Genomic DNA, 17,977 nt, shown 5'->3' with positions numbered 1-17,977 from the left:
CCTGCTGGCGTACTCCTTATCCCAACATGTACTGCACCTTCTTAGAAATTCGCCAAGTTTTATCCCATACTACTGAATGTTTCAGGCTACCTCTGGGTTCACTCTGCTAAGCCAGAATCCACTTCTTTTGACACTCGGTGGCAACTAGATAAGAAGAAATGCTCATTCTTTGAGGATTCCGCTTTCAAGGCACACAGTCATGTGACCGCATGATCACCTGCCCGCTCTCATCACGTGATGTATCATCGGGCGCAACGAGGCGAATGCCCGGAAACTCACGGAACGACAAGTCACCGACTGTCTGTCAATGTCCGTCCGTCGACTGGATATGGATTCATGTAACTAGTCCGACGCACCTTATTATTTTCCTTATTTTTATCATCATCATCTGATTTCTGTTTGTGTTTTCCTCCCTCCCCGTGCTCTGTTCCTGAGCGCTCCGATCTCCTTCCACGGGCTGGAAGGGTCTCTCTGGTCGCGATCTAGAATCGACTCCCCGTGCCTAGCGCCCCTCCACCGTTCGTCCCCACAGTTCTCTATCTGCGGCCGTCCCTTGGTCGTTCTTGGGTCTGATATACCTCACCACAACCTCCGAATTGCTGGCACCGACGTCCTTGCAGCATGCTTGGGGAAGGGCCTGAGGACGGCTCTCGCCCTTATGTCCCACCACTGTGGGAAACGGAAAACCGTGACGCTGACGATACCCCCGACCTCCCTCAGCCAGAAGAGACCGGTCTCCCATACTTACCCGTCTGGCTACGGGAGTCATCCAAGTCCATTCGCTGGGGATGGGTGCCATTACCGCTACGCAAAGCAGGCTGGGCGGTCGCCGACTGGGTCAAGGGCCCAAAGCCGCCGCAGTCCCTACTGTTGAAACCGTTGTTCCCGCGATACCAAGAATTGCCTGTTCGCTTGCTCGAACGCTTCTTCCCCAAACGCAAGCACAAGATCGCGCTGCTGGCACTGCTGTATTTTGTCTGGTTTCTGCCCTGGACCATTGTCTTGCTGCATTCGCGACAGGGCGGTTACATTGAGGGCTATGGCCGACCGAAGACCCTCGCGTGCTCCACGAGTCTATGGCAGCCTGGCAATGACTGTGGCCTCAACGGCAACGACTGCCGCCCGTTTTCCGCATCAACTGTCGCCTTCCGGTGTCCGGCAAATTGCCACGACTCGAAATTGCTCCAACCATATACGGTTGGCAACCAGACCTACAGCTACCAGGGACTGGTAGTGGGAGGTCCGCACCCGGAATCCGATGAGCCGGCCGTGTATCGAGCAGATAGCTTCGTGTGTCAGGCCGCTATCCACGCCGGCGTGATCACGAATGCAGTTGGCGGCTGTGGTGTATTGAAGCTGGATGGCGCCGCGCATTCCTTCCATGCCTCAAAGCAACATGGAATCCGCTCGGTTGAATTCCCATCGACCTTTCCCAAATCGTTCAGCTTTGTCGAGCTATCCTCATCACAGGCGACCTGCCCTCAAGATCCTCGTTGGCCGTTGCTAGGCATTACCATCGGCGCACTCAGCCTTCTCTGGCTCTTCTGCAACTCCCCGCCGGTTCTGTTCTTCAGCACGTTCGTTATGCTGTTTTGCCAGGTGGGACTGGTCTCCGATCCGCCCTCCATCTCTCAATTCGCCGATCTCTTCTCAACCATGTTCTCACGACTCCTGCCGGCGTCGTTCGTGGCCTATGTCCTTTATAAGTATTGCGCACGGCCACTCCTGACCCCGCTTTCCGAGCCAATCTACCAGCTGACTAAAATGTTCCTCTACTTGCCGCCTGCCTTCATTGGCGGTCTGAATAATTACACTTTTGCCAGATTGATACCGCTCGAGCGTCTGACTCCTCATGATATTCAGCAACAGCCCGGGGCCAAGGTTGCACTGGCCCTGGTGATCCCGACGGTCGTCTTTATCATCTTGAGCCAGGCTTGGCAAATCCGCATGGGAGGTTTAATGCCTCGCTACCTCAAGATCTATTGCACCATGGGTCTGATCCTGCTGATCTTACTCCCATTGCCGGGCCTGCGTTTGAGGATCCATCACTACATCCTTGCCATCCTTCTGATGCCGGGAACGGCCCTTCCTACGCGCCCTTCTTTGATCTACCAAGGGTTGCTCCTGGGTCTCTTCATCAACGGCATTGCTCGGTGGGGATTCGCGTCCATCATTGAAACACCCGCCGCCTTGGGTGAGCAAGCCCCGGGCCCTGGCGGTTCGCACGGATGGTGGGGCGGGACCTATCCCAACGTCAGCGATTCCTCGGTCTCGGTCTCCCTGCCGGGCCCGGGGTCTCCCGAGACGCACCATGGGAATGGCAACATCACGTTCAGCCTTTGGGAACGGCAACGCATGGACAAGCTGGGTGTAGATGGTATTTCAGTCCTCGTGAACGACGTGGAGCGCTGGCGCGGCTATCTGGACGAAGACAAGCGGGGCGAGTTCATATGGCATCGACATGGACACAGGGGATTGGAACTGCAACATCGACCCACCATCGAGAGTGACCAGCTGGATGTCACTGTCCAAGATGACTCTGAGTCGGATTCTACACCGGAGGACCTTTTCTTCCGGTTCGCTTTCCTCAAGGGTGCCGAAGCAGGCAAATACGGTGGTGCCGGAGTATGGCTGCAGGATGGACGGTGGATATCGCCACCGCCGCCGAAGTCGTAACATAGACTTGACTTTTTGGGCTTTCTGGCTTTCTCTTTAGTCTGGATGTTCCTCTTGGTACGAATAAACACGATTATGCTGCAGATTCATATGAACTAGACTTCATATTCTTTGGTATCACCCATCTCAATACGGCTTCATGACCCAATTCGGGTGGGAAGTATCGCTATAAGCGGTTTGTTATGTTGCCGTATTGCGGTGACGATACTGACCTCCACACGTACATGACTGAAAGATAAAGCATTCGATCAATCACTATCTTAACCCGATTTACCCAGTTACTGTGAAGACATCTACGCAGCCCTCTACCTTGAGACAAGAATAGGACTCGCAACATTATTCGCAAACACACAGTACGAAACCAGAATTTTACTCCCGACAGAATAAATTTTACAACATCTTGAGGATGCCGTATCGTCTTTCATGACTAGAATTATAGTATAGATACCGCCCCAGCTACCTCACATCAATATGCTTCCAAATATCCACCACCCCCACCATGCACTTTCGATTAGGGTATAAATCAAGATAAATCCACTCTGGGACCCGTAAAATTCTTCCTCCCATCCACCACCCACTGCACCACCGACACAATGACAATAATAGCGAATGCCACAATACAATAATCTATACCACCAACAAATATCAGCTGGAATCCTCCCCAACCCAATTCCCCCCATGGAAAGAATAAACTTACTCATACTACTCCCCGTAACCGGGCGATCAGGCGGGAAAAGAAACAGCACCGTAGTAAGTGCAATATACGATAGTGAGATCTAACCCAGTTAGCACTTTCCCTACTACCATTTTCCAGTATCAAAAGAAAGTTAGGTATAATACATACCATATCAATCACCCACCCAATCTTATTCGGAACCTTCCACTTGCGATCCGGGAGGGTTCTCCGTCCGCGCAGACAGTTTACGGCGATGGGCATGGCGTAGGATAAGTCGAGTGCGACGACGGAGGCGGAGATGATGGCGTTGAATGCACTATATTTATTTATATCATATCTTAGTATGTGTGTTTTCCTGCCTATTGGCATAGAATTATGTTTGTATCCCGGGGAGGGGGGATTACCTGCTTGATCCGAGGTAAATGCACCCGAAGATAATCACCACAAAGGCAGTTAACATTAGCGCGTTCAGCGGAAGACCGAGTCTGGGGTGGACGCGCGCGAAGAATTTCGATGCGGGGAGGCCGCCGTCTCTGTATTACATTAGTCCTGCATCTAGTGTTTATCTTGGTGGTGGAAGAAGGGGGGGATGACATGCCTGGCAAATGCAAAGATCATTCGGCTGCTGGTTGTCATGACGCTGAGGGTGGCGAATAAGAGGCATACGAGGGGGAGCCTGTAGTTCATTATTAGATTCGGTTGATGAGTAGGGGGTATATTTGGGAGGAAGAAGAGGGGGCATACATGAGCAGGCAGATGCCTCCCACACGGTTGTTCGTGGCGTGGATGAGGATCTGCAGGAGAGGTCCTGCACTGGAGTTCACTACTTCGTCCATGTTGCCTGCGACGAAGAGGAGGACTATTAGGAAGACGGCCCCGGTGAAAGTGCCGATTCCGACGCAGACTACCATGATCTTAGGCCCTTTGATTGAAGGTTGGGGGATTTCTATATTTCAGGGTTAATAATGGGGTTGTTTATTTGAATATTAGAGGCCATACCTTCGATCATATGAGCCACCGCGTCCTATTCATGTTAGATTGTTCAATACTATCTCGTAGGGAACTTACAAATGCGGTAACTCCAAGTCCGCCTTGAAGGAGCTGTGTCTGTTAGCGCGTGGTAGACTTTAATATAGAGATGTGGCTAACCCCAAGTAACCAAGCCACTCCATCGGGCCCTGTGCTTGTTAGCTCGGTTGAAAACGACAAGGCCCGCCTTCAATCAACTTACAGCCAGTTTGATTGACAAAGTCGCAGAACACAAAGCTATATGCATGGTCAGCATGGTGCGCGGCCAAGAAACGGTGGCAGACATACTAGGCGGAGTTGTAATCCGGGGATGCACAAGCCAGCACCGTGATGCAGATAAGAACAAAACCGCCGATGGACCAGGTGACTATCTCGTTAATGACCCGCTCGAGACAAAGACCGTAAAGTGACTTACATGCTCCGCGATAGATGATAGGGAGGATTGAGTTCATAAATCCATTGATGACAAATGCGAGCAATGTGTATCCCACATACATGAGGAACTCTTGCCAGCGCTGCCAGACAAAGTCCTACCCGCATAGCATCAATATCAGAATGATTGTCGAAAGGTACTGAGACTTACCGGGTACACGGATGACACAATCCCTGCAATCAATTGGCAGGAGAGAAGGGCATTGGTGGCGACAAGGGCAACCTAGCTGGTCAGCCATGATCAGGCCATTCTGCGGAGACATACCCATCCCGCCACATTAATCCATCCGGTTACCCAAGATAGAATAGGCACCCATTTTGGCCAGGATACTGCTGGATATTAGTGGATACTAGGTGGTTGTGATAATTCTACGTACTGACTATGAGAGGAAATTAGTATAGCACCTAAGCAGTTGCGGGAAACATACCGGCTACCCAATGATATTGACCCCCGGCACTGAACAATCCTCATCGATAAGTAACAAGCTAATCAAAGCTGCTCTGAAACTCACGTTGGATAAGCGGACAAGAATTCAGCCAGCGACACTGCAATACAGAGGTTGCAGAACCCCGCCGTAACCAACCCTATGACTGGGGTCAGCAAACCCAATCAGGAAACTCATTGCATTGGCATACCCACCCCAAACGACACTAGCACTGCCCCCTGAGGGTAAGCTGAGGGATAAGCTCGCGGATAGAGCCGTCCACGACTAATCGGCAGATTATTAGCACGTGTGATCGACTCGTTGGCACTGCAGAGGACGCACATTAAGCACCGCGAAGGCCAATCCAAGCATCGACCTAAACTCGGGTCAATAGGGTTTTCTTCCCCCGTTTACCCCAGCCAGGACCAGGCAGTACCCACAAGGTCGAAAAGTTCCGTTGCAGCTCGGGTTTATGACCCATTTCGGCCAGTTGGATGTCATCCTCGGGCCCATCATGGGCGACTTTCAATTCTTCCATGGCGAAAGGTCAGTCCGAGGGGATTGTGGACGGAAGATTCTGGCAGAGTGTTGACTTGATGTGCGACATGAGGTTACTGGCAGCTTAAATCGCAATGAGAGGGGTAATAATAGACTAAGAGAAGCTATGGATCAAAGGGGCATGTCCAACCTCATGCGGGGAAGCTTAATCTACCCGCGGCTGGTCAAGCATCGCCAAAGAAACTAAAGAAGCACTAAGAAGGGCAGCTCAAGATCTATCCGGAATTGGCGGCCCCAGGCACCAACCGGTCCATTTCGAGGTGGGGATGCCTTATCTCCTTATCGCTGCCTTATCAGGCCAGCGCAGCCAATGAAGCAGTGGCGTCCGCCTCACCCGCCTGGACATTCCTGTCTGGTGCAAAACCACCGGCTTATTCTCCTGCGCGGCTTTCATCCCTTGAATGAGTGAATGAATCGCCTTCCAGAAGCCCGTCGAGGAAGGCCTCACGTGGTACCCCTTCTGCCTTGGCTGTCCGCCAAGATGCCTGTCCCGATCACAAGGCGCGCCCAGCAGCCCTTCACCGATCATCCCTGCCCTTCCGTGCAGACACACTATTGATTTGATGCTTCTGCTTTGGGATCCTCTTTGGGTTCACGCCTGACTATTTGAGCTGGCTCTTGTCCGGCTGACCAGCTCGCCATGCCAGGTCTTTAGGCTTGATTTGACCCCCTATCCTCCCTGGTGTAGCACTTGCCGTCCTCACTACGGCGAATCTACTTACTACTACCAGTGCATAGCAAGCAATCAGTTTAATGCAGAACTGAGGGAATACATACTATACTACTATTTCCATCCATTTCCGCTTACGTAGACGTCACTCACCTGCCATGCATACGATACCTATTACCGTCTCTCTATACGCCTTTTTAGCGACGACTTTTCTGTTCTCATGCTCTGCTTATGTTGCACAGGCACCGCTTAGCGATGAGAGCTGCACAGAGACAACTGTGGCCATCTTGTAGGAGCTCCCGCTATTGTTCGATATCGCGCCGAAGCTTAGCGTCTAACGTTAACAGGGGTGGAGGAATGGCTGGCATTGCAGCTGCAGTAGGTGACCCTCAGACCCCCTGCCCTAACCCCGACCGGCAATGCTCACATCACCACTAGCAAGCCTTGTCCAACGCATCCGTCGACGACTTCATTATCCTGGAATATCGCGATACCCTAGGTGGGCGTGTCTGGCATACCGACTTCGGCAAAGATAAGCAGGGCAACCCGTATGTGATTGAGCTGGGAGCCAACTGGGTATGAAGCCTATATCCCCCGTCCAATGAACATGCGCCTCACCAAACCACCAGCTTCAAGGACTCGGCTCCGAAGCCATCGAGAATCCAGTGTGGGCACTAGCCAAGAAATACGATCTCAAGAATACCTACTCCAACTACAGCTCCATCCGAACCTACAACGAGACCGGCTACACCGACTACCGTTACCTGCTCGACGACTACGCCCAAGCCTACCACATCGCCGCCCGCGATGCCGGCCGCATCCTGACGCAGAACCTGCAAGACCAAACCGCACGCACCGGACTCGCCCTCGCCGGATGGAGACCACGCAAGAATGACATGGCCGCACAAGCCGTAGAATGGTGGAGCTGGGGTATGAACAATTACCATTAAGAGGGGGAACACCCAACCCTTTCTACACCCATCGGGTTAACACCAACCCTATCCCGTATCCCACTCCAACTAACGTATATCCACTTAGACTGGGAAGATGCACACACGCCCGAAACCAGCTCGCTGGTGTTCGGCATCGCCGGCGAGAACCTCACCTTCAACCAATTCGGCAAAGCCAACCATCTCGTCCTCGACCCCCGCGGCTACAGCACCATCATCCAAAACGAAGCCCTCAGCTTCCTCCCCAACCCGTCCGATGGCCGTCTACGACTCAACACCCGCGTCACCCGCATCGAGTACTCCCCAAGAGGCGTAACAATCCACACCACCACCACCAAGGACCACAAAAACAGCAAAAACACCTGCATCCGAGCCGCCTATGCCATCTGCACCTTCTCCCTGGGCGTGCTCCAAAACAAAGCCGTCACCTTCAACCCGCCCTTACCACCCTGGAAACAAACCGCCATCGAGAAATTCAACATGGGCACCTACACCAAGATCTTCATGCAATTCCCAGAAACCTTCTGGCCCACCGACACGCAATTCTTCCTGTACGCCTCCCCCACAACAAGAGGCTACTACCCGGTGTTCCAATCCCTCTCTACCGCAGGCTTCCTCCCAGACTCCAACATCCTCTTCGCCACAGTGGTCGACGAACAAGCCTACCGCGTCGAACGCCAATCCCTCACCCAAACGAAGGACCAAATCCTCGACGTCCTGAGAGAAATGTTTCCGGACAAAGAGATCCCCGAGCCAACGGCGTTTACGTACCCCCGCTGGACGAATGAGCCCTGGGTTTATGGCAGCTACTCCAACTGGCCCGCCGGGACGACCCTCGAGATGCATCAGAATCTGCGGGCGAATACGGGCCGGCTCTGGTTCGCAGGCGAGGCCACCAGTGCCCCGTATTTCGGGTTCTTGCATGGGGCGTGGTTCGAGGGGAGGGATGCGGGTGAGAATGTTGCGGCGTTGTTGCAGGGGAGATGTGCTGGAGACTCCCCGACTTCGACTAGTACTACTAATGAGGATGAAGAGGAGGAGATGTGTGGGGAGAGAGTGTTTTATGACAGGTTGAATGGGACGACGCCGTTGGATGCGTATAGTCGGTTAAACGGATGGCCTGCGGTGAGTAGTACAGCCTTCTAGGGTCTGGTTTTGCTTTGTTGTGTGTCCTTGATAGATTGATGGATGGATGGCGTTGGAGTGGGTTTTCATGTTACTTACTACGTATATTTGAGTTGCATCATCTATCACATTAAATGCAAGAAGTATATTAACTGGCCTGCTGGCCCAATGGTAAGGCGCTTGACTACGGATCAAGAGATTGCAGGTTCGAATCCTGCGTAGGTCATTCTTTTTGCTTTTTTATTTGTTAATTTGTGGTTCGGTGGATCCTTTTATGCCGTTTGGTGGTGTGGTGGGGCGCTTTCCGTGTAGCTTCTTTCGCCGGGAGAACTATTCCGTACAGGGACCTGTTATGGCTTCAGTTACTTTTTCGGCTGTGGTTGAATGATTTCTTTGATTTGGCATTGTCAGTCTAGTATTGTATACAATTAAAGAATAATCACTATTCTCCCTATAGTCTCCTACCAGCAAGATGCTCCTATCGTCCTAATAGTAGTTCTTGTCAACCCGAATCAACCGAGTTTGGCAATATATATTTGCCGATAGAATGCCCCACAGTGGTACCAGTAGCCTTCATCTCGTCATTAATCTACTACATTAAAAGCACCGACATTTCTTCCTCGTTGTTGCATCCATCTTATTCAGTCCCATCTTGCGTCGACCACCACTCCATATGCATGCTAATAGCCTCAAACAACATCATCCCGTTTCTTCGTCACATCATCCGCCATCCCAATCATAAACGCACTCCGCGCACGCACCTCCCTCCCCCAAACAAACATCAACGTCGGTATAACCGACAGCACCAGACAAATCACCGCAAGCAAAGTACTAGCCCACTGATACCCCAGCCCCTGGTACATACTCATAGTCGCAAGAGGCAAGAAAGCCGAAAAGACATTCTCTCCCGCAGCAACAGCCCCCATCGCACTCCCCGAAAACCGACTATAAGAGTCAACCACATAGTCCGACACCCCCGTCACGACACACACACTACCAGCACCTACGAGGCCCAACCCAATCGTCGGAGCAATCCATGGAAAACTCGAGTACGAAGTCCAAGCATAAATGAACATACCGCCCGAGAGACCAAACACTCCCCCCACCACTGCCATATACAGCCTTGCCTCTGGGATCGGAGTGCCGGGTACTTCGGTGTTTCGCGAAGCAGACGCGAAATAGAGCTTCCGAGAAAGGAAAGTCACTAATAGCCAGCCGAGACATTCTCCGATGACGATAGCGCATTGGACGTAACCCGTCTGGGAAACATCCCAGTTGTAGATTCCCATGAATACCTGTTCCACGGACTGGGTGAAGAGGAAGAGAGTTCCCACTGTGAAAGCAGACCAGATCGTTGATACGAAGAGAACGGGCTCTGTTGAGAATAGAATCACTGGTCTGGTGGCGCTGACTATGAGACTTTGCAGATCCAGACGAGATGAATTATTCTCCACGCTGCTTTCATCGCAGTTCTTGCGACTCTCTCGTGCCCGTCGTGCAAGAATCGCGCTACCGCGCGACTCATGCAGAAAGAAATAGTAAACTGGAAACAAGGCCCCGAACCAGATCAGCTGCATATAGCTAATCCACCTCCAGCCTAAGGAGTGGTATATCGCGGCGCCAATCACGGGGCCCATACTACTGCCGCTCATATAGCCGAGTATGTAGAGACTGACGGGGATTGATCTAGACCACTCAGTACTCCATAGATTCCCAACCACGCCAGCGGCGGTATTAGCCAGAATAGCGACACAGCCGCCGGCGAAAACGCGGGTGACTACCAAGGTTGCAAAGTTTTGGGCCACAGCTTGGGGTACCAAGAAGCAGAGAAATAATAGATAGGTGGAGAGGAAAATAGGCCTCGTTCCGAAATCCTCTGCCAGAGGTAGAATGAATAAAGCTGAGCATGCGCCCCCAGTAGCCCATGTTGTTACGGGCCAATAAGAATGTGGAAATGTCTCTTCGTTGATGTGGAAGTGTTCGGATATTTCGAAGTGCGCCACGGTGATGATGGTTCCGTTCATCATGGCGAGGAAGGTGGTGAATGCAGCGAGGCAGGTCAGAGTCCATTTTCGTCCTGCGGACCAGTTGTAGGGGTTCTCCGGATCATTGTCGCCATTCCAGGAGAGAGTTGCGGTGTCACTCTCGTTGGATTTGAGATGGTCTTGGGGGGATTCGACCGGGTGCTGCAGATGTTTCTCTGTGGAGGGTGCCATGTATTTGTTATGTTCAGTGTGAATGCCAACGATAATATAGAATAGGACTGGAGTACTAGTCAATGGCCATAGTACATCTATATCGACTGTATGATCTATATATCATTGCCAGCATACTCAAGTGGGAAAGCGTCTCGCTTCTCAAAATAATGCCCTCTTTCGGAATAGCCAGCTAATAGTCCCTTATAGTCTTGGCTTGATGCAGCAGAGCCCTATCGGGAAGGCTGATGAATGCAAGTTTGCGGTAAATCGCTTGGCTTCGGGTTCGTGAGCCGATAGCCGCTGTGAACATGGTATCCGTCGGCTTGGACCGAGAATATAGCACGGTCAAACCAGCCAATAGTGGATATTAAATGCCCTATACTGATTGACATTGTCTTTTAGTACTACTGGTGATGAGGAGGCGAACGGCCGTACTGTGCGACGATGAAGCCATGGGCTTGCAAGCACTGAGCGTGGCCTGGTGGAATGACTGGCTACAGTGGATGTCCAGATATACGTCGGTAAGTAGCGAGGGATTGGTGCTTTGTTGAAAAACATTTCCTACAAAGGATGGACTGATAATGATTGGAGGAGTATCTATCGAAGTCCAGTTCACGAACCGATGGTTCATAAAGTGTTTTGCATCTAGCGAGTCGAGCTGGAATAGTCTAGAACACCTTACGCGTAGTATATAGGAGAGCCTATGCAACCAAATCTGGTGAAAGATCGGAGAACCGGGAGAACTTTAGTCACCTCGCCCACATTGGGTTCGTGATCTTCACTGCACATCTGCCAAGCCTAATACTCTTCCCGAGTAGTCCACATCTTACACCTTAGTCGCGAATCCCGACGCCTAGAAGAACCCGAGGGTATCTCGGAACGGCACCCGAAGGCATAGCTCAGGCCATACGTGTGGACATGCTGAATCTATACTCCGCAATAAGTCGAATCAGCTATGATTAGGCGCATTCGATCCCCCATCGAACATAGGATGTAGGAATGACCAACTGACGACAAGGCCAGGTTCGTTGCTTTGTAGCTTGAGTCGACGGTCTATGCGGTTATTTGAAGACTTAAAGTCGGCCTTGCGCAGCCATTTCGACATCTATGGTATAGTCATTCGAAACAAAAGGTTAAAATCCCGGAAAATTCAGCAAGTGTCGATAGCCAGGTTGAGACATGGATTAATCTCGTCTGGCCCTCTATCCGGGGAATATGTGCTCCGGTTCGCAGGACGCCGATTTCTTCACCATACTGAAAATGTCCAACAATCTCGAAAAGCACGTAGTGGGTTAGGGATATTGGTAGGATAATCCTGTCATGTTGTGCAACCGACCACTTCGCTCTATATATCCCTTACAGAAATCGCCGTTAGTGCCATGATGCCGCTTACATTAGAGCAATGTGCTGTATACCAGCCAGCTGATACATTGTCTGCTGGGAGTTGAACAGTAATCACTCTATATCATATCATGTCAAGCACCCGCCTTGCTAGAGCCAGAGATATGGGATAATTGTATATATTAGTATCTCTAAAAATAACCTTGACAGACCTAATACACTAACTTGATTGATTGTAGTTGCTAAACAGTTTGGATGAGCCCTGTCACACATTGCTCCGTATTATATTTCGCTGACCACTACCTTCCCCCTTACTCCGACAGAAAGAGCCGTGCCACCTTCATGTTCGCTTTCCAAATTTTGTAGCTTATACATCTACTACCTATTTACAATCATTGCATGAACACGATGTTGATTGGTAATCTGTAGCATTGATGCCTCATGATAAGGAATTATTCAACCTGACGATCCCTGCATGTATACATCCCAGGAAATCCTCAGTCAAACCTCAACGTCATCATAACAGCCTAAATCTACATCCCCCTGACTGCATCGAAGGGTATGACAGCATAAATCTTATGTCAAAGCCAAAGGGACCAATAACAGAAAGCCAGATGCAAGAGCAATCCGATACAGCATAGGAATGGCGTAATAGTTTCCCTCAAAGCTCATCGCCCCATTCTCACAACCATCGTTTCCGAGACAGACCAGGACTTCGTCAGTATCAACACCGTGGAGCAGAGCGGACGGGTCCTTCTACCAGGCTGTTTCTGGACTACCTACGACAGAAGCATGGTATCGGGGAGGCCTACGCTTTTCTCAACTTTCCTGGAGGGATTGGCAGTTGGGCAATTATCTTACGTTGATCCCAGATATGTCGGGTTTGTTGAGCAGTACAATGATGTGTTGTCGTTTTATAAGGTGTCTCTCCTGGGGAATGAGCCCGGGACGTGGGTTAAGCAGACTTGTGTCAGTAGGGGCCTTTCGGAGTATGAGGTTTTCAAGAAAAGAGTGGATCAGTGTTTAGGTAGCATTAGGAGACTGCGTGGGGCCTGTCAGGGCAATCCGAGACTTATGACGGCGGTTAATGAATTTATCAATGGGTATCATCTTTCATCTCAACGCGGGTAGGTATAAGCTGGATCAGTTTGGCAGTTATCACGGTTCTATATAAGGAGTGCGGGAGGAACAGGGCGACAGTACCCTAACTTCAAACCTACAGACTAAGATGTAAGGCTTGGACAGAGGGCAATCCTTGAATTCCATTGTTAACAATGATCACCGAATGTACTCACACTTCCTCCAAAAAGTAATCACTTATCTCCAAGCCGAGCCCTAGCTTGGGCGGGAAAAATGACCCTATGATCTGCCCCGTGCTTGGATCATAAGGCAGGCTCTCATCGTAGGTATCGTGGACGGTGGCATCCTTGTCAATTTGCATGAGGTCGAGGCTTCCGGGAGGAGGCGGGCCTTTCAAATGGGCTTCCAGACGGTTTGACGGATCCAACAGCGGCAAAGAACCCCCTTGAAGTTCATTAGGATGCGGGTCTGGAGCAGACGAAAGTTCGGTTGGCCCAGATCCAGGCGGAACGGGAATCCCGACCTTATTCAAGATGGGGTGAGTAGGTGAATTCACGCCCGCATATTGTTCGATACGGCGCAGAAGACCTTCGCATAGTAGGCGAGCTTTCTCTGAGGCTGCGTTGGTCTTTGCGAGTATAGCAAGCCATTCAATGGCTCTTTCCGTCGCTTTAGAAACCATCGAGGCTTTCTCTGGGACGTGACAAATACCAAAGGACAACTCAATCAAGAGGACCGTGGTTGCTTGTACAAGGAAATGCAGGACACACCACCACGGTGAAACTCTATACAATGCAGCAGCATCTAGGCTTTCTGGGAATAATCTCAACATATGACAAGCCGATTCCACGCACTCAGCTGCTGTTCTCTGGCAGAAATCCTGAATTCTATCATCAGGAACCTTGTCATGCTGATTGACGGGGCTGTGACGGCGAAGGCATGGCCGTGTGATTCCAATCTTGGTGTTGTAGAACAAAAATGCTAGGCTCATCCGGTGGTTCGATACCGAATGAGTGGCATGTGAGGACTGTGTCGAGGTAAAGTCAAAGTCCTTAGGAAGGCTCAAGAGCCATGATTCAATGTCAGATGTGAGACCTTGTATAGCGAACTCTATCCCTGTCCAAGACGTGCGCGCTGCTCCGGGGCTGTAGAGCTTGTTTATCATTTTCTTTGATATTAGCGTGAGCCGAATGACATGGAGAAAGTGTAATGATCCACAAGGAATGGTAGCTGGGTCTGCAGCCATAGAGTTGTCTACTGCGTGTTTGGTCTTCAGATCAACGTCCAAATGACTGCTTTGAGTCCCGTGTGAGAGCTGGAGACAATGCATTACTTCGTCCTTCCCGAAATCCTTTTCGTCAAACGGAACTGGTAGAGGAGTTGTATAGACCGTATCATCTATGAAGGAAGGCCGTCCGGTGATCATGCTGAGTCGGTGATCAAGCATGTAAAGAGACCACCATACACGATACCGAATCTCTCTCGAAGTATCCGAAGCTGACTTGCTCATGTTGCGTAAATGCAACCCAAGGCCAAGGGCCCCACGAACCGCACTACCAGAAATTCTCCAAGCCCTTGAAATACTCGTAAGTATTGATGTGTATAGCCAAGTGGTTAAAGAGGATCATAGATATACTTACCGGTTGATATGCCCCAAGGATAGCATGTACAAAGCCGTTAGCCCTTCCACTTGCAATTGCTGTAGGTCAGGATGATGAAAACTCCAATCATCCATGCTCAAGACCCTTGCTCGGGAGAAATATTGCCAGTGATTGTTCTTGTTCAGCTGCCATTCTGCTTCAGAAATATAGGCATACCTAGCAGCGACGGCAAAGATCAAGTTCAAAACAGCGAGCCACTTGTTACCGGGACGCAGAGTGGTATCGTTGAAGAATGCCTGGAACTGTGATCCAAATGGTGTGGTCCCAAGGATTGGAAAGGAAGGATGCACCCAATCCAAATAGCAGTTGTAGAGCTTTGAAGCTACCTCCTTTGATGGTAGTGCATATGCCTCTTGTCGCTCGATATTTGGCAGTTCTTGATCGTCAACATGGTAATTCGAAGCGGATATAAGACTACCCTCAGGATTCGGTAAGAATATGGCCTCGCTCGGAGTACCCTGTCCAGTTCCACTATTGATATCTCGTTCTAATGAGTGTATCCATGATATTTCCGAGCTTTGGCCAATATAACCTGTAGCTTGGGACGTTTCGTCCTTGTTGAAGTCTTCACTGATAGAATCAGCGCAGTGGTTGGAGTCAAGAAATCGTGGCGACTGGGCATTGGCAGCTGAGAGAGGCCGCTGAATTCCAGGCAAAGGGGTCCGCCCATCGGGGGACAAGGCAGGACTAGAGGATTCTTCCTGTTTCGGGTCAGTTACAAAAGCCCGAGGAGACATTGAGCGGGTGATAGAATATGGCTTGACTGGAAAGCAAGACGTGGGGCCTGTATCATACCACTGTCAATGCCAGGTTCATCAGCTGCTCATTTGTTATTCCAAATTTGCTGCTCAGGTTCTTCAAAGCATCTTCGTACGTCCGTATCTTGGCCTCCAAACTAGCCAATTGCCTTGGCGTACCAATCCCTCCAAAGTCAGCGAAGGGACTGTCTAATCAGGTTCAGACACACCTTTTTGATTTTTCCCTTTTGCCATCTGTATAGCAGCAAATGATGCCGGCCTCACGGCAGTTGCGACAACCGGACTTATCTCCAGTGCACTTTGTCTTTCTCTGTCTGCAAGACTCGCATGCTCGGCTCACATGGCGACGATGGTATCTACCAGGAGTTGATAATGTTTCCAAGCCTTCTGCTAGTCGAGGAATCGCCATCTTCCTACTCGTCAAAAGACTCTCCGCTCTATGAACTGACAATGGTTGAGATGCATTGCCCTTGAGACGCCAAGTCAAAATCGAAACAGTAGATAGATAGGAGGGTAATCGATGGCGCTCACCACATCGCTGTAGTTGTGTGAATCGGTCGAGGATATTCTGAAGGTGGGTTGTTCTGGCCAAGGAGAGTACTGCATGGTGGTTTGAAGGTCTAGGGATGAAAAGCCAAGTTTCGACAATCCTGCCCAGAAAATCATTAGTGGTCGTTCTGCAAACGCGCCTCGGATAGCTCAACTTGATGTCACCCACTACTGATACCTTCAGGGGCTAAGCAGTCATAGGATAAAACACCAGAAGAATGGAGAAGTTGGAGATAATGCTACCGAAAGAGTGGGGCGCTGAGTCTGAATATGTAGTGCAAGGCTGAGTTCTCCAAGGAAAATATAGGGATGTTGCTCATCCTGAGAACGCGTGGAGCATTGTGTCGAAAGAGGAACGTCTCATGGTTCATGAAACAGAGGACCCTCGATTCGTCCCCCCCAACAAGAATCCCCTGATGGAAATCGCAGGCGGAAACCACAGTCGTGGCTACCTTTCTCGTGTCTTTTGTTTCTCTCTCCTGCCGAGGATCGGCCCGTTTGGGTCTAGATGCTGGGTGCCAAACTATCATCCGGGAAAGGCAGAACTCTAAGAGACCAGAAACATAGGCTGAAAGGTATTAGAGAGAACGGAATCTCCTTGAAATCCATGGGTATGCATGGTAGAACGCTATCACGCTCGGAAAAAGCGGCAAAGACAGACGATTTGATCTCGCGGCTTAGCCAGTCGCTCACTGGGTATTGCTTTCTTCAAGTGTAACCGCAAAGCCCCCTTCGAAAGGCAGTATCGTCAGAAAGGCTCGAGGGCTTGAGCCAAGGTTGAAACTGGAACAGTTCATCGTTGCATTTAGGCTGTAATAAGACCGGTCAGTGGGAAAAGGGCCCGCGAGGATGCTTCCATCATCGCCGTGGGAGCCAATAAACAGCTAAAGAAAATGAGCTCATACTGATTAGGAGCTTCTGGAAGGGAACCACGGTCGACATCAATGGAGACTGTGCAGCATGTAACCTTCTCAAAGTTTCCCCGATGCGCATCTGCCAGTCTGGCGATATTCTTGATGATGGCCCCAAGGATTTGACTTTGACTGCGCAACTGGTACGCATACAGAAAGATTTTTCCACCTCACAGATATGTGAACTGCAGCAAAGAACTATCAGGAGCCCAATAAGGTGTTTATTCGGACCCGATAGGCCGAAAGTGTCAAATATCCGTCTCATCGGTCGATTAGTTTGTAGCGGCTTAGGATGGGGCTTATTTGCTTACGGGATAAATTGAAGATGAGTAGAGTAGATTTCGGTTTTTGTTACCTAGAAGTAATCAAGGGGTTCTTGTCAGTGTCTAATATATCCACATGAAAAGCTGACCTTGATTGAAGTGTGGAATTTGCTAGAGAGAATATGTACAGAAGCTGATACATTATAGCATGGGGTATAAGGGTATATCATAGGCTACTAGTGAACAGTAAAGTATAATCTGCTGGATGGACGAGACTCGAACAGATACTACTCCTACACTCCTCTCTTTTCAGGCCGCTACAACGAGTATGGTGATTATCACTCCTATACTGATACATAGATAGATGATCTCACATAGACAGATGATGTGACACATTATGCAAACTATAACATTCTAATCACTTTGGAGTAGCCGGTAGTTGGCCCTTTATTGTGGCCTTCCTGCCACAGAGAAACTTCGGCCACGTGCATTCTGAGCAGGAAATTCAATATGGAGATTCTTGTCCTACGTCACACTGCCATACAATCGAACCATGTATCTATATATTGGCATCCTCTTCTTCTTTCACTGTGCTACTCCTAATGTAGAGTACGTTACCTAAAGCGTAAAGGCTTGTCCACGGTACTACAGGTGCTGAGGTAAAAGGTTATCTTC

General features: G+C 50.1%; 5 protein-coding genes and 1 non-coding gene across 6 annotated transcripts; 3 read left to right on the top strand and 3 right to left on the bottom strand.

Annotated features, from left to right (window-relative positions):
* The first annotated feature begins 395 nt into the window (after window positions 1-395).
* Window positions 396-2,759, top strand: ASPBRDRAFT_285076 (LCCL domain-containing protein). Its single transcript, XM_067622514.1, has one exon. It carries the CDS (start codon window positions 622-624, stop codon window positions 2,674-2,676), a length of 2,055 nt encoding a protein of 684 aa, XP_067476926.1. The 5' UTR covers window positions 396-621; the 3' UTR covers window positions 2,677-2,759.
* On the bottom strand, window positions 2,760-5,776 carry ASPBRDRAFT_657719 (uncharacterized protein; the record flags this gene model as incomplete). Its single annotated transcript, XM_067628587.1, has 19 exons — window positions 2,760-3,303; window positions 3,374-3,452; window positions 3,521-3,668; window positions 3,757-3,885; window positions 3,951-4,028; window positions 4,097-4,298; window positions 4,352-4,376; window positions 4,421-4,453; window positions 4,502-4,530; window positions 4,584-4,618; window positions 4,670-4,748; window positions 4,797-4,911; window positions 4,965-5,036; window positions 5,079-5,146; window positions 5,242-5,270; window positions 5,326-5,398; window positions 5,454-5,523; window positions 5,581-5,614; window positions 5,679-5,776. 19 exons carry the CDS (start codon window positions 5,774-5,776, stop codon window positions 3,200-3,202), a joined length of 1,500 nt encoding a protein of 499 aa, XP_067476925.1. The 3' UTR covers window positions 2,760-3,199.
* An 823-nt stretch (window positions 5,777-6,599) lies between these two features.
* ASPBRDRAFT_46035 (uncharacterized protein) lies at window positions 6,600-8,698 on the top strand. The gene is made up of 5 exons (XM_067625534.1): window positions 6,600-6,755; window positions 6,814-6,844; window positions 6,905-7,042; window positions 7,096-7,396; window positions 7,505-8,698. The coding sequence occupies exons 1-5, from the start codon at window positions 6,625-6,627 to the stop codon at window positions 8,560-8,562; spliced, it is 1,659 nt and encodes a 552-aa protein (XP_067476924.1). The 5' UTR covers window positions 6,600-6,624; the 3' UTR covers window positions 8,563-8,698.
* ASPBRDRAFT_t206 lies at window positions 8,696-8,767 on the top strand. Its single transcript has one exon. It is a non-coding gene; the product is annotated as a tRNA-Arg (tRNA).
* A 463-nt stretch (window positions 8,768-9,230) lies between these two features.
* ASPBRDRAFT_32492 (uncharacterized protein) lies at window positions 9,231-10,757 on the bottom strand (the record flags this gene model as incomplete). The annotated part of the gene is made up of 1 exon (XM_067623024.1): window positions 9,231-10,757. One exon carries the CDS (start codon window positions 10,755-10,757, stop codon window positions 9,231-9,233), a length of 1,527 nt encoding a protein of 508 aa, XP_067476923.1.
* Window positions 10,758-13,371: 2,614 nt separating this feature from the next.
* ASPBRDRAFT_657706 (uncharacterized protein) lies at window positions 13,372-16,185 on the bottom strand (the record flags this gene model as incomplete). Its single annotated transcript, XM_067628586.1, has 5 exons — window positions 13,372-14,734; window positions 14,801-15,522; window positions 15,617-15,768; window positions 15,811-16,048; window positions 16,111-16,185. The coding sequence occupies 5 exons, from the start codon at window positions 16,183-16,185 to the stop codon at window positions 13,372-13,374; spliced, it is 2,550 nt and encodes an 849-aa protein (XP_067476922.1).
* Between the last annotated feature and the right edge of the window lie 1,792 nt (window positions 16,186-17,977).

The sequence above is a fragment of the Aspergillus brasiliensis genome, assembly GCF_001889945.1.
Source record: "Aspergillus brasiliensis CBS 101740 unplaced genomic scaffold ASPBRscaffold_10, whole genome shotgun sequence".
Taxonomy (NCBI): Eukaryota; Fungi; Ascomycota; class Eurotiomycetes; order Eurotiales; family Aspergillaceae; genus Aspergillus; species Aspergillus brasiliensis.
Note: the sequence above shows the minus strand (reverse complement) of the source record. Positions and strands in the feature narration are given on the sequence as shown.

What these genes read in the sequence shown, in the direction of transcription:
- ASPBRDRAFT_285076 (XM_067622514.1), top strand. Translation starts at nt 622, where the DNA reads ATGCTTGGGGAAGGGCCTGAGGACGGCTCTCGCCCTTATGTCCCACCA.
- ASPBRDRAFT_46035 (XM_067625534.1), top strand. Translation starts at nt 6,625, where the DNA reads ATGCATACGATACCTATTACCGTCTCTCTATACGCCTTTTTAGCGACG. An exon ending in TGGCTGGCATTGCAGCTGCA is followed by an intron (nt 6,845 to 6,904) that starts GTAGGTGACCCT and finishes CATCACCACTAG; the next exon opens with CAAGCCTTGTCCAACGCATC. An exon ending in CGTAGAATGGTGGAGCTGGG is followed by an intron (nt 7,397 to 7,504) that starts GTATGAACAATT and finishes ATATCCACTTAG; the next exon opens with ACTGGGAAGATGCACACACG.